The sequence below is a fragment of the Carassius gibelio genome, chromosome A19 (assembly GCF_023724105.1).
Source record: "Carassius gibelio isolate Cgi1373 ecotype wild population from Czech Republic chromosome A19, carGib1.2-hapl.c, whole genome shotgun sequence".
Classification (NCBI taxonomy): Eukaryota; Metazoa; Chordata; class Actinopteri; order Cypriniformes; family Cyprinidae; genus Carassius; species Carassius gibelio.
Window position 1 is genome coordinate 28,149,490 of NC_068389.1, and position 16,309 is coordinate 28,165,798.

The following is a 16,309-nucleotide window of genomic DNA, read 5'->3' on the forward strand; positions in this document are numbered from 1 at the left end:
TGATTCAGATCGGCACTTCGGAGCATGTTCGCGACTCGGTTGATCGGTTGATTCAGATCGGCACTTCGGAGCATGTTCGCGACTCCGTTGATTCAGATCGGTTCTTCGGAGCATGTTCGCTACTCCGTTGATTCAGATCGGTTCTTCGGAGCATGTTCGCGACTCGGTTGATCAGTTGATTCAGATCGGCACTTCGGAGCATGTTCGCGACTCGGTTGATTGAGATCGGCACTTCGGAGCATGTTCGCAACTCGGTTGATTCAGATCAGCACTTCGGAACATGTTCGCTACTCTGTTGATTTTTTAATAATTTTAAAAGTTTTAAAATTGCTTGTTTTATTTTTGTTATAATTTTTCTTTATGATTATTTTACTTTATTTTATGTAAAACACTCTGAATTACCATTGTGCATGAAATGTGCTATATAAATAAACTTGCCTTGCCTAGTATGTTAGTGGGCTCATACACACACACACACACTACCAGTCAGCGTTTGGGATCAGAATGATTTTTAATGTTTTTTACAGGAATTTATTTTACTCATCAAGACAGCATTTATTTGATCAAAAATACTGGAAAACATGTAATATTGTGAAATATTATTAATTTTTTTCTATTTTAATATACATGAAAGTTTAATTTATTCATGTGATGTGCAGCTATATTTTCAGCATCATTCCTCCAGTCTTCAGTGTCACATGATCTTCAGAAATCGGAATAATATAATGATTTATTATTAGAATTATCAACAGTTTTGCTGATAAATATTATTTGGGAATCGGTGATACTTTTTTTCAGGATTATTTGATGAATAAACAGTTAAAAAGAAGAGCATTTATTTAAAATATATTTCCTAACAATATTAACTATAGTTCAATAGTTTGGGGTCAGTAAATTTTTTATCATTTTAAATAAACGCTGTTCTTAAAAAAAAATTATACATCGAAGAATCCTGACAAAAGTAACACAGATTCCAAAATAATATTTGGTAGTACAACTATTAATAGTTCTAAGAATAAATCATCATATTTTCATGATTTCTAAAGATCAGGTGACACTGAAGACTGGAGGAATGATGCTGAAAATACAGCTGCACATCACAGAAATAAATTATATTTTAAAGGCTATTAAAATAGAAACCATTATTTTATATATTTTATTTTGATAATTTTGAATTATTACTGAAATACAACCTTTTTTTGTTTCAAACAGTTCATTGATCAATAATAAATGAAGTACCTGAAGCTGACAATGATGTAAATGTATAATAATTAGCAAAGATGATTAATTTAGCGCTGTAAAGGCGCGTGTGAGGGGCGGAGACGCGCCGCGGAGCGTCAGACGCGCTGAGGACCAAACACAGCAGAACGGTATGAAACTTAACTCCTCTTATTATTTCTCTTTTATTATAGCGATTTATTTTTAGATACGTGATCTGAGTCTTTCATAGAGTTGTAGATTTAATAGAGAAATAGAGTTATTTTTTACATTCTTTGGTAAAGTTTTCAGATCGAGACTTCGGAGCCTGTTCGCAACTCTGTAAATTTTTATCCTTTCTTTTTTTATAAGAAATTGTATTCTTTATTAGATTTTAGAATCTTTTATTCAGGATGTGTTAAATTGATTAGAAGTGAAATCAAAGATTAATATTGTTAGAAGAGATTTATATTTGGAATAAACGCTGTTTTAAAAAAAATAAAAAATAGACATTGAAGAATCCTGAAAAAAGTATCGCAGATTCCAAAATAATATTTGGTAGCACAACTATTAATAGTTCTAAGAATAAATCATCATCTTTTCCATGATTTCAAAAGATCATGTGACACTGAAGACTGGAGGAATGATGCTGAAAATACAGCTGCACATCACAGAAATAAATTATATTTTAAAGAATATTAAAATAGAAACCATTCTTTTATATATTTTATTTTTATCATTTTGAATTATTACTGAAATACAACCTTTTTTTGTTTCAAACAGTTAATTGAACAATAATAAATAAAGGACCTGAAGTTGACGATGAAGAAAATGTATAATAATTAGCAAATATGATTAATTTAGAGCTGTAAACGCGCGTGTGACGGGCAGAGACGCGCCGCGGAGCGTCAGACGCGCTTGAGGACCAAAAACAGCAGAACGGTGGAAACTTCACTCCTCTTATTATTTCTCTTTTACAATAGCGATTTATTTTTAGATACGTGATCTGAGTCTTTCATAGAGTTGTAGAGTTATTAGATAAATAGAGTTATTTTTTACATTCTTTGGTCGAAGTTTTCAGATTGGGATATCGGAGCCTGTTCGCAACTCGGTTGATTCAGATCGGCACTTTGGAGCCTGTTCGCGACTCGGTTGATTCAGATCGGCACTTCGGAGCCTGTTCGCGACTCGGTTGATTCAGATCGGCACTTCGGAGCCTGTTCGCGACTCGGTTGATTCAGATCGGCACTTCGGAGCCTGTTCGCGACTCGGTTGATTCAGATCGGCACTTCGGAGCCTGTTCACGACTCGGTTGATTCAGATCGGCACTTCGGAGCCTGTTCGCGACTCGGTTGATTCAGATCGGCACTTCGGAGCATGTTCGCGACTTGGTAAATTTTTATCCTTTCTTTTTTTTTTAAGAAATTGTATTCTTTATTAGATTTTAGAATCTTTTATTCAGGATGTGTTAAATTGATAAGAAGTGATAACAAAGATTAATATCGTTAGAAGAGATTTATATTTGGAATAAACACTGTTCTTTAAAAAAATATATACATCGAAGAATCCGGAAAAAAGTAGGAAACTTCACTCCTCTTATTATTTCTCTTTTACTATAGCGATTTATTTTTAAATACGTAACAGAGCACTCAGATCATTAGGATCGAGTCAGTTAGAAATACCAAGGGTTCACACAAAACAAGGGAAATCTGCTTTTAGTTTCTATGCCGCTCGCAGTTGGAATCAGCTTCCAGAAGAGATCAGAGGTGCTAAAACACTATTCACATTTAAATTTAGACTTAAAACTCATCTGTTTAGCTGTGAATTTATTGAATGAGCACTGTGCAATGTCTGAACTGATTGCACTATATTTTCACTGTTTTTTTATGTAAAATAATTTAGTAACCGTTTTTAAATTCATTTTAAGTAAATTTTTTAATCATTTTAAAAGTTTTAAAATTGCTTGTTTTATTTTTGTTATCATTTTTCTTTATGATTGTTTTACTTTATTTTATGTAAAGCACTTTGAATTACCATTGTGTATGAAATGTGCTATAAATAAACTTGCCTTGCCTAGTGTGTTAGTGGGCTTATATATACACACACACACACACACACACACACACACACACACTACCGGTCAGAGTTTGGGATCAGAATGATTTTTAATGTTTTTTTACAGGAATTTATTTTACTCATCAAGACAGCATTTATTTGATCAAAAATACTGGAAAACATGTAATATTGTGAAATATTATTAACATTGTTCTATTTTACTATACATGAAAGTGTAATTTATTCATGTGATGTGCAGCTGTATTTTCAGCATCATTCTTCCAGTCTTCAGTGTCACACATGATCATCAGAAATCAGAATAATATGATTTATTATTAGAATTATCAACACTATTATTTTGGAATCTGTGATATTTTTTCAGGATTCTTTGATGAATAAAAAGTTAAAAAGAAGAGCATTTATTTAAAATGTAAATATTTTCTGACAATATTCACTACAGTTCAATAGTTTGGGGTCAGTAAATTTTTATCCTTTCTTTTTTTATAAGAAATTGTATTCTTTATTAGATTTTATTATATTTTATTCAGGATGTGTTAAATTGATAAGAAGTGATATCAAAGATTAATATTGTTAGAAGAGATTTATATTTGGAATAAACGCTGTTCTTTAAAAAAAAATTATGCATCGAAGAATCCTGAAAAAAGTGTCGCAGGTTCCAAAATAATATTTGGTAGCACAACTATTAATAGTTCTAATAATAAATAATCATATTCCGGAGCCTGTTCGCGACTCGGTTGATTCAGATCGGCACTTCGGAGCCTGTTCGCGACTCTGTTGATTCAGATCTGCACTTCGGAGCCTGTTCGCGACTCGGTTGATTCAGATCGGCACTTCGGAGACTGTTCGCGACTCCGTTGATTCAGATCGGGACTTCGGAGCCTATTCGGGACTCGTTTGATTCAGATCGGGACTTCAGAGCAGGAAGTTTTTGTCAAACATTTAATTTGTGATAAATGAATATTTGACCTGAGGCTTTTTTTTAACCTGTCGATGTGATTTTTAATTGATTTCAATGACTTTTGGATGTCAATACTTCTTATACCTCAGTTGCATGTGTTGTGTTTTATGAATTGTGGATGGATTAATCAACTGAGAAATAAAGTTGAACATAAATTATCATGAACTCTTAAAGATGAGGATGAAAAGAAAAGGTAATATTGCATATAAAATTATATCTAATTATGAACTAACTTGCGCAATACAGTAAATATTTTTACTCTGTATCATCCAAAACCTCCCATTCCGCAAAGTCTATTTTATTTTATTATAAATAAAGGTCTATTTGTTTCTAGTTATTTTATTTTGTTAGATATTTCCACTTTGCGGGAGTCCCACAAATAATTTTATTTTCCCGCGACCCGCACACAATAATATCTTGCCGCCAGCGTCCGCATTCACCCATCAAATATTGTCCAGCGCCGCACTCGGTGGCGGTTTGCGAACTCGGGAGTGCAGGTCTCTAGCCGGGAGCAACTATTAGCTGACACACCGTTGTCTATGACTGACCATGTCTGCGATTAAAAAATACGTTTGTGCACATTTATACCAGAACATGATTTGCCATTCAGACTTTAAGCACTTGTTATTGTTTAGAAGAAAACACTTTATTTGACATAGTACTTTTAAATAAATGGTGCCAAAGATAATCATTGAAGAGGTAAAAACCGCAGCTTCCCCGTTTACCTTCATTTGTTTTAAGGCAGTCTTGCCCTGACTAACATGGCAGACGCGTTGATGTATCGCGGCAACGGCTCAAAGCGGCCAATGAGGCGTCTAGGTATTTATATGTCTATGCTCATAACTCATAGACTGTAAAAAAAATATGGACGTAGGTTCCGTGACGTCACCCATAGACTCCTCAATAGCGCTTTTGAAGCCTAAAGTGTGCAGAGCCAGCCTTCAACATCTTGGCAGCGCGTCACAGCGCGACCCTCCCGGATAATCGAAAATGGGCAAAAAGGCGGGAGCTGATTGCTGAAGCCACGCCCACCTAGCGCGACGGCATTGTCAGCAGCAGCAATCCACCTGTCACTCAAGTGGCTACGCCCTTAATTATGCAGAACTTTAAGGCTTAATATAATTTAAACGGATGAGTTATAAAAAAATTCACCCCCCTCACAGTTGTCATGAAGGACAAAATTAGCAATATAGACCAAAATCATTTTTTGAACCAGGCTGTAAACATGTTTTTTTTCTGCTGTAAAGTTGGACATTTTAACATGGGGAGTCTATGGGACTGACTCTCTTCTGCAGCCAGCCTCAAGCGGCCAGTCGATGAATTGCAGTTTTAGTAACTTCCTTATTGGCTTCACGAGAGAGAGCGGGAGGTTGCCGCTCGTCATAACCACACTGTAAGTGACACGTGATCCAAATATCATTACGTCATTGGTGATGCCAATACCCATCAATACACTATATGTGGCAAAAGCGAAAATCACTAAAAACATTGTCGACTTAATAAAAATGTGTACAATTTTAAGGGCAATAATCAACCACAATGGTTTTGTCATGATATTTCAGCTTCTCTCCTATAATGAACTCATGTTTTGGTTATTTAGGCCTTATGCAATGTAGGCTAGCATTAAACACTAGTTTGTGTGTTAATAAACATAAATTGCCAGGCTGGATGCAGCTTGAGCCATATTTGCATGAATGGCTTTAGTTAATGGTTGAAAAATATCGTTTCCGGATTTGCGGATGTTCAACATTTCTCCACGACTTCACATTTCTTGATGCGGGTGTGTTAATGCGTTTTGCACCACATTCACTGCAGCAATTGTTTCATAAATGTGAGCGTACGAGTTTCTAAATGTGTGATTTGTAGAATAGGATTTGTGCACCTGCAATGAAGAATTTGAGAAGGTGTAACTGTTGTGTTGTCTTTGTGGGAGAGAAAAAAAGTCTATAGGTTTGCAACTCTTAAAACATTTATCTCTGTGACTTCAAATTTACTGATACACATGTGTGGCTTTTCTTTACAACTACAAATCGCACTGCCACAGGTGTTCAGTTGTTTTGAATCAAAAATAACTTCATAGTTCCTCAACTGTGCCCATACATCAGTGGATCCTGACGATAGGCTTAAATGTTTCCCGGCTTGACTGTTAAAAGCAGACTGGCTTTCCAGCGGGAGGGGCGGGACATGTGCATCAAACCGCCATCTTTGCCGTTACGGGTTTTCCTTATATAGTTGTATTGAGGATTGAAGAAGTGCAGTGGCATGTCTCTTATAAATAGGGCTTGGACGCTGAGTTGCATTCTGGGACATGGCGGCCATGTTGCTGGCCTTGCGAATGTAAACATACAGCAAGTTGAACGAGAAGAGCAGAGTTGGGAGAAGGAAAAAAGATGTTAAAATCGCAGTAATCCGGTAAGCTGCGCTCTAACGTTACCTACAGTAGCTGCTAGTTTTGTAACCGTTAGTGCTAACAACCATTCACACATGTACTTTTAACAATGAGTTTCAAAAGTGTAGTTAGTAACTGTTATAGGCTACCTCCAGTTTTTTTCCGGGGTTCTCACGTATTTGAGCTGTTTTCCCGCTGTCTTCCCGTTTTAGTATTTTCCTGTAAAATATCCCGTTAGCTCTTCAATCAGACCTTTCAAGTCTCTGTGTTGTTGTCCTGTTGCTACTCCTTGCCATTCCAGCGAAACAGCTGTTTTCAACACATCGTTTTGCTTACTTGAAAGCAACCTTGAAAGCATGATGTTGGGCTTTTTATGCATGTACTTTATTTATTTATGTATAATTTATTTATGTGTATTTTATTTAGTTGTTTGCAACTGCAAATGCTGTCAACAATAATAATAATTAAAACTAAAAAACACATCGACTGCTCTGTCCTATACCCGCAATCCAAAGTCCAAAGTTCACAAATTTTGGTGCTTGTAAACGCCATTCTCTGTCAACAGCTCACATTAGCGGAAAAAAAATGATATACTATTGCAAAAGATAGCAAATGCAATAAGTGCATTTGTGTTTTTTAACAATGTGCATGTTTGTGTTCTTTTGTAAAGAAGATACAAAATGAAATGCAATGAAAAATTAATTTTTGTTTAAAGACACAAGTTTGATGTAAGTAATTTATATATATACTGTATATATACACAGGTGCTGGTCATATAATTAGAATATCATGAAAAAGTTGATTTATTTCACTCATTCCATTCAAAAAGTGAAACTTGTGTATTATATTTATTCATTACAGACAGACTGATATATTTCAGTTGTTTATTTATTTTAATTTTGATGATTATAACTGACAACTAAGGAAAATCCCAAATTCAGTATCTCCGAAAATTAGAATATTGTGAAAAGGTTCATTATTGAAGACACCTGGTGCCACACTCTAATCAGCTAATTAACTCAAAACACCTGCAAAGGTCTTTAAATGATCTCTCAGTCTAGTTCTGCAGACTACACAATCATGGGGAAGACTGCTGACCTGACAGTTGTCCAAAAGACAACCATTGACACCTTGTACAAGGAGGGCAAGACACAAAAGATCATTGCAAAAGAGACTAGCTTGAAAAGGAAGCGAAAATCAATTTAAGACATAATAAAGCATATGATGAATACTATGAATTATTATATGTTTCAATCAAATGTATAGCAAATATATTCTTAATAAACACAACAAAACAAAGTGTACTTTGTGTCAGATAATCCCAGCAAACACAAGCAAAAATTTAACTGCTATAATCACTATATACGCGAAAAATACAGCTGTCACAAAACTAAAAAGAAATTTTTCAACCCAGGTCCAATGCTCTGGAGCAGAACGGTGGAGAGCTAGAAAGAAAGAACAAATATATTTAATATTTTAAAACTCACTGTTCTTTTTTTAGAGCGTCTTACTTTACAGTTCTTCTGTCTTACCTGTTTTTTCTCCCGCTGTGCCAGATAGATATGACAAAATATGATTTGAAAACAGTAATTTTAAAACAGCAAATCCCAAACTCAAGATGCATTAGAAATATTTCTAAACACCTGCTCACCTGTGATTGTGACTGTGATCAAGATTTCTCCTTCAGTGTCCAGAACTCTGTATGATCCTGCATCACTGTCCAGAAATGATTTAATGATCAGGTTTCCATCATTATCATCATTCATTCGGTCGCTCTGAACCCCTTGATCTCTCGTCCAAACCTCCTTCCACTCTCCACTAGAGTTTGTCTTCACTTTATCAGCATCAGACACCAGAACAGACATCTTTAGCTCCTCGCCTGTTTTCACAGAAATCTCATCTGAGGAGAAACAGAAAGATATTAATCATTATTATAATGCTGTCAATCAATCAATACCATAAACACAGATTTAGTCCAAAGGTCACCAAATGTAATCATTTTAAAGTCAGCCACTGAAAGGCCTTTATTGAATGTAAGGTGTGACATTTATATTTGCTGTTTAAAACAGCAGTGTAATGTTACATTGTTGACATTTTTAGAAAATCCAGAAAACAGATGCTGATGTTTGATCAGTTTAGTCTTCACCATGAATATGAAGTTGGTACGTCCTGATTTGTCGCTCCAGCTCTGTCTGATCATTATTGTAATAGATTCCCAAAGTGTATTTCCCAGCATCACTGAAGATCAGATTCTTGATGACGACGTCACAGTTTCCTTCTTTAAACACTCGTCCTCTACATTCTTCAGTCTCACACACAGATATGACTCTTGATTCACTGAATAAATCAATTTGAACAATATTATTGTCCTCAAATTCACATCTGAGTGTGACGCTGCCTCTCTTTTTTCCCGACACAGATATAAGAGGGTTTCCTGCTGGCAGGATTTCTGCAAAAACAGATTCATTCAACTCAAAGAATTAATACATGTCTAAAATACACGTGGGGTTTCTGTTTATTCTCTGTAATCGATGTTATCATATTCTAGTGTATATTTTACTCAGCTTTTTTCTTTTTTTTTTTTTTACTAAAGATGTTTCACCACACATTCAACTAGATTTAACAACTGTCAACTGATTGTGGAGTTTTGAATCATGAACTCTTATATAGGGCCTTTCATTCTATTGCACCACACCCGAACTACATTCCCCATGAATCACTGCATCACAATCACCTTGACACACCTGCACCTCATTCATCAGCCAGCTAATACACAGACACATATTTAAGCAGCACAATCACTCTCAGTCATTGCGAAGTCTTGCTTAGCCCTGTTTATAATTTCTGAGCATTTTCCCAGTGTTTGTTCTTCCGTGTCTGACCTTTGGATTGTGTCTTTCGACTGTGATTCTCTGCTGCCTGCCCTGACTTGTTTCTGTTTTTGATTCTGGATATACTTGACGCCATTCCTGAATTCTGCCCGTCTGACCATTCTTAAATAAAGCACTGCAATTGGATCCGAATGACTCTGACTCTCTTCATAACATGAGGTGTGATGTAATATGCTGTGAAATCAATTCCAGCATCAGCTCAATGAATATAAACTAAAGTGTACAGATTCTGGGTTGTGTTGTAGACTATATGACTAATCTATGATTAACCAGTAGTGCAACATTTAAGTTTTAAGAACTGTACACATGAGAATCACCTTTGGTAGCCATCTAGTGTCCTTTCCTAATATTGAGACTGGCTCCGCATGCACGCATAGATAGTTACCCTAAAATGCATATCTTAAAAGGGATCATTGCCTCACCCTCAAGTAATTTAAAACCTTTATGAGTTTCTTTCTTCTGATAAACACAGAAGTAGACATTAACCACACAGAGACATCAATCTCTTCTTTTATTTTTATCAGAAGAAATAATCTCATACAGGTTTGAGGGTGAGCAAATGATGACAGTATCTTCAGTGTGGATTAACTTTTTAATGTATTTCACTTCATGGTGTTTGACTATACTTAGAATGTTTCAGGAAAAATTCATAAGAGGGAAACAAAGCTACATTTAATAAAGCTATCCTAAAAGAAACATTCAATAGTGTTAAATAGCTATAGAATTTTTAGCTCTTCTATGTTGGATGAATCATCAAATCATTGGATGAGTGGTGTGATAAACGATTGACTAGATTTAATAACTCTATCTAACACTGAAAATGTTTCAGTCCATTAAAAAACAAGTTACACTGACCGCTTTGATAGACAAGACAAAACATCAGCAGCAGAAGAAGATTCAAGCATTTGGACCTGATGAAAATAGAAGGCTGTTATGAGACCGAGACATACGCCACAAAAGATCAAATACTTTGCTCGGCTTGTTACCAAAAATCACTTTCATTTTGTCTAATAGAACATGCTAATAAGAATAAGAAACAAATCTGAGTATTTTATTAATGATGCCAGTGTAATCCTCAAGAAGACTCAAACTGATCCGTCAAACCCAAATGTCCAATGGACACAAAAGTTTATGAAATAATTTTTTCTCGCTGCCAAACAACAATCATTATCATCATAAATGCATTAGTAACACACAAGCTTTATATTTAATAGCATGTAAACCTACATGGTAAAACTTCTGTCTTTCGGTCTGGTTATCAGAAGAATAGGTTCGTTGTCCTGCGTCCTAATAGGTTAGTCTGAGATTAGCAAAATCTACGCAGAAGAACCGATCACCACGAGATGCAGTTTTTTTTTCTATTGTGAATGCAAACAATAATGAGATGTAGTTTCTTTTAATAGATATATATATATTGTGAATGAAAACAATAATGAGATGCAGTTTCTGCACAGCGACCACGGACACAGCTGTTCCACGATTGGCCAGATTCACGACATGACAGCAATCATTGTTTCGGGTTTATTCTAACCTTGACTGTAACTCAATTCCAAGAAAAGCAAAGAATGGACTTTCGTTCTCGTGGAGACCGGTCTTGTAAAGCTTCCTTGAAACGACAAACTCACAAGGATGCGACAACACAGAACACACCTCTAATTAGATGTGCTGCGTTCTCGCTTAACTGACCGCTAAAATATTTAATACTAGTATTGAATACGCTATTAAACTTTTCATACTATCGTAGATTTTATTTTAATATAATTCTATATCGTTTTATTTAACAGCGTTATATGTTTAACTATGACTATGTGAAGGTTCATTTTAATATGTCATCAGAAAATACTGCATACTTTCTCCGGATCTTGTATATTTATTAAAATTATACAAAAAAAATAAAAATTAAATGTTTACTTTAAAGAGGCGTCAGGTATTTCCCAGAGCGAGTTTAAAGCTTGCAGCGTCTTCTGGGATTTCTAACGGCTGGATTCTCTCAAGTCTGCACTCGATGCATCCTCGATATCAAGAACACATCCGGGAACATTCGTGCGTCCTTTTTACTTACGTTCTTGAGAATTAGAACTGTTACTCGACAGTTAATGGTGACGTACAGCGAGAACATGACGCAAGATCGCTGAAGAACTCATATTGTGAAACAGCGCTTTTCAGTTTCAATACTGGTCACAATAATCAACATTTAAAGAAAAAATCTTTATTTAATGTTGGGTTAATGTTAATACAGTGGGTTATACTATACATTTAATCTGCAACAACAATGTAACAGCTCGACATTGTCCGCTCGTCCAGGACAAGTGGATTTTGTGAAGAGGCAAGTGAAAGAAAATTTTCTTGGCTTACCGGACAAGTAAACTGATCAATATTTATCAATATTAACAAACAATAACTAGGGCAGCACCGAAACTTTGGCGAGAATGATTCTGATTTTATTATTTTGACTCGCGGAGAAATCAAAACTATAAGCGCAACAGCACACACAAATAAACATTTGAAAAGTAACAACCATATGGTGTCTTATTATTATAACTTACTGATCAAATGAAAGAATCAACGTAAATGGAGACATGAACATTTATTGTCTGTGTTTGTCCTCAGATGAGGTCTCTGTGAACATGGGTGAGCAGCTGAAGTTAGATGTTCTGTTGTCAGAAGCTGATGAAGTGCAGCATCAGAGCAGAAGAAGCACAGAGTGGATGAAGGTCTGGAGCAGAAGTGAAGGAATTCAGAGCCAAAGAATCAGCATCAGAGATAGAAACCTGGGCCCGTATTCATAAAGATATAAGAATCCTCTCAGAAAACTCTTAATTTAGCTTAAAAACTTTTACGTAGGAGTCTTAGCTTAAGAGCGATTCGGGACCAATCTGAGAGCAACTCTGAGTAAGGAAAAGACAAATAACTTTTATCTTAGTGCGGAGGCAGGGTTGACCCTGTTGCTATGTATGACACAATCTTTTGAAGACTGTGATTGGTTGGTTTGAAATGCATGTAAATTTGAATTTACATGCATAATTTTTTCCTGTTTAACCATTCTCTCTCTCTCACACACACACATTAAATGTGTGTATAAATCCTTTTTTTATTTACCATGCTTTTATTTCCTATTATTATTCCTATTATATTGGCTTAGAATGATAAAAATGGTTCCACTCTTTCTAATTACAGTGATTGCTGTCCTATTTAAGTGGTGAATGTAAGTTTTAATGTATCAAACATGGAATCAAAACCAAGAAGGGTGAGAAAGCCAAACTGGACAGAGGAACAGTGTTTACTGTTAGCCCAGTTAGTGGATGAACACAAGGCGGGCCGGGTGTCACAGCAATTGACAAGAAGCAGACATGGGAGCGTATAGCACAAACTATTAACGGTTCATTCCCCCTGCTTGTGTGCACCTATAAGCCTGCTATATTCATAAATGCAGGTTTTTGAGCCTGCAAGGTGGGAATGTCCAGTGAAAACTAAATGAACTGCGACACAACAAGATGTTCTGAAAGTGCTGTAATTGTTTGTGTGATCACTCTGCTTACAGAAGCTTGTGACAGACCCAAGTCAACACTATTGCACTGTTGCATTTTCCCAGTTTCCAAATATCGTAATGGAGTGATTACTTTAATTTATATATTAAATTATAAATTATCATATAATCTATAGCGTTTTATTAACTCACTGTCATCCATTGTCTGCAACACATTTATTCTGCCTCTTCTCTTAAGCCTCTTAAAAGTCCTCGTCCGTGCTAATAACAAGTTTGACCTTAAGACATCTTTTAAGGATTAAGATGCTTTCAATTACTTTTTTCTTTACTAGGATTTTTTCTTTATTTTTAAGAGTAAACGCCCACAATTCTAAGAATTTTCTTAGAATTTTGTCACTAGGAGCTACTTTTTGCATTAAGATTCTTTATGAATACAGGCCCAGATCATTAGTAACTTTACAGCCAGAGACACAGGATCATACAGAGTTCTGGAGCCTTCAGGAGAAACCTTGATCACAGTCACAGTCACAGGTGAGAGAAGCTCAGTGATGTGTAGAAATATTATTTTTAAACAGCAAATTCAGACTAAACTGTGAGACTAAGCTTTCAATATTCTGTACAGAATCAAAGGAAACACTGGAGCACACTGATGACAGTAAATGTGACGGTGAGTGAAACAGGAGGCATTGAGAGCTTCTCAAATCTGTTAAAGAGTGAATGTCAAACTAAAAGAAGTGCTCTGTCTCTACTTCTCTCTTCAGCTGTCGTCTCTTGGATTGCACTGACTGTGGTTGTGCTTCTGCTGGCTCTGATTCTGACTGCTGTCACGTTACACAAGCGTCTGCTCAGAGGTGACCTGCGCTGTCTCTCCAGAAGCACTGAGGGCCCATAATGATGTCTGCTTAGGGCCCCACAGACTCTGATTAAACTGGGGAGGTGTGCAGGACATTAGTGACCTCACTGCTGGACACTGAACTCACCAACACTTCAACAGAAACATCACACACTTCACAACTGCAGAAACGGTTAGAAACAATATGTGTTCAAGAACTGGCTCCAAATATCAGACGTGTGTGAAACTCTCAGACTGGATGAAATCAAAGTCTGAAACTAAAGAAATCATGAGTTCATCACACAGTTCAGGATTTTCTGGTGAATCTGTCAGATCTGAGCAAAGTCTAGCAGCTCACACTGTTTTCAGTGTTTATGAACATTTGAGCTGGAGCCTATCTCTGTTTGTTAACTGTATCTGCATTCAGCATTAGACTGTGTGCGTGTAAATATGTGTATTTGTACAGTTTTCTATTTAAATATTGTTTTAAAAATGTTTATATTTTGCATTTGTTTGTTTAATGGTGCATTATGCATTGTTCTTGGTAAATCTGCTTTGAAACAGTATTTATTGTGAAATTAAGATGACATGTCAAGTTAAATAAATTGTAAAAATGTATATTGAGACTCCTGCAGTGTGTTTTGTGGCACTTTGTCTGATTTAGGAACATGTTTTATTTACCCACGTTAGATCACAAGTATCCTTGTAAGATCCACTCTCATTGGATCCATGCAAATCTCATAGGTGACGCATTTCAACCTCAAAAAAGTGAGTTGTCACTGAAAGGTGAGGAGTTTGCATCTATTGCACTACATGCACACAACACTCAAAGAAGGTCAGCACAGATTTGGCAGAACTCGCTGCAGAAGCCTGGGAGGGTGTCGAGTCCCCCTCTTCTTCAGCGACCTACATATCCTACAGGTTTAGCAAAGAAAGAAAAAAAACTGTATTCCAATGTTCATTATTTTTGTAATCTTTTAATTCATCATTGAAAGGAAAACACCACATGGCAATAACTAACACTGCATACCTGGAATACAGTTTTTTAATATGTTGCACACCGCACATAAGTTTCCAGTCTGTACATTAGAACTCTTCCTTTTAGTATGAAAACAAAGCACTCCAATGTGTGACACATGTAGACATGTAAAAGTACACACATTCAAAAACCCACAAGGCTGGAATTCATTAACCAGCTGTTCAAGCAAATAACATTAGAATTTTTTTTTAATACGTAAAAAGTTATGCAAAAACTACTAGGGAATACTTACTGTCAAGCCAAAGGAAATGGGCTGGTCTTCTCAAGGCTTCCCCCGTCCCTTCACAAGGTCTCTGAAGCGAGTGCACACAAGGGCCAGTGTCAGAACTGCCTCCTCACCCTCCTGGAGAACAACATTGATAACAATGTTTTTACAGATGCTGGCAACTGTAAGCAAACAAGAATAAGAAATATGATGAAGATTATGTCATTGTTCTGGGCATACATGTTTGTAGTGGGTTAAATGGTTAATCTCTGCTGCTGCTGTTACACTCACAGTCACGAACAGCTTGAATCATCTGGACTTTTTGAGTCAAATATTTTGGCAACATTTTTTAGCATTTTTATTTTATATTATTTCTTAACATATCAGACAATATCTGTTGCTCTTTTTGTTGTGTAGTTTTTTATCCTCATTTGTAAGTCTCTTTGGATAAAAGCATCTGCTAAATGAATAAATGTAAATGTAAACTTATCAAATTATGGCTTCGTTTCCTTACATGAATATAGAAATATTAAACTCAAATAAACACTTGTATGATGCAGAATTATAATTTAATTTGGGGTCCTGAAATACCCTGAAAACTGCACAGAGGTTAAGATGACCATTGCTACAAAAATAAAATAAAAATTTAAACTCATCCTATTTTGTTTTAATTTTCCCTTACTAAATTATACAGTTACTGATGCTATGGACTGTGGGATTACTAACTGACTATTAACAAAAATCTGTCTCTACACCTCTTTTCTCTTTATTAAAAGTTAATCTAGACAAGTACATGATAGAATCAAATGTTTTGCAAAATCCGCTCCGAAGCCCCGATCAAATGATTCGCGAAACGCGATTCGGAGTCCCGATCTGAATCAAATGATTCGCGAAACGCGATTCGGAGTCCCGATCTGAATCAAATGATTCGCGAAACGCGATTCGGAGTCCCGATCTGAATCAAATGATTCGCGAAACGCGATTCGGAGTCCCGATTTGAATTAAATGTTTTGCAAACTAGCTCAGAAGCCCCGATCTCAAATGATTCGCGAAACGCGCTTCGGAGTCCCGATCTGAAGCAAATGATTCTCGAAACGCGCTTCGGAGTCCCGATCTGAACCAAATGATTCGCGAAACGCGCTTCGGAGTCCCGATCTGAACCAAATGATTCGCGAAACGCGCTTCGGAGTCCCGATCTGAACCAAATGATTCGCGAAACGCGCTTCGGAGTCCCG

The 16,309-nt window shown here is 36.2% G+C and overlaps 1 protein-coding gene across 1 annotated transcript in view; it reads left to right on the forward strand.

Annotated features, from left to right (window-relative positions):
- Window positions 1-14,509, forward strand: part of LOC127935349 (uncharacterized) — a 159,897-nt gene extending 145,388 nt beyond the window's left edge. Inside the window, exons 5-6 of the mRNA XM_052533146.1 lie at window positions 13,621-13,665; window positions 13,760-14,509. Coding sequence (XP_052389106.1) covers window positions 13,621-13,665; window positions 13,760-13,890 — 176 coding nt within the window. The 3' untranslated portion in view covers window positions 13,891-14,509. The remainder of the gene's footprint in view (window positions 1-13,620; window positions 13,666-13,759) is intronic.
- The last annotated feature ends 1,800 nt before the right edge of the window (window positions 14,510-16,309 follow it).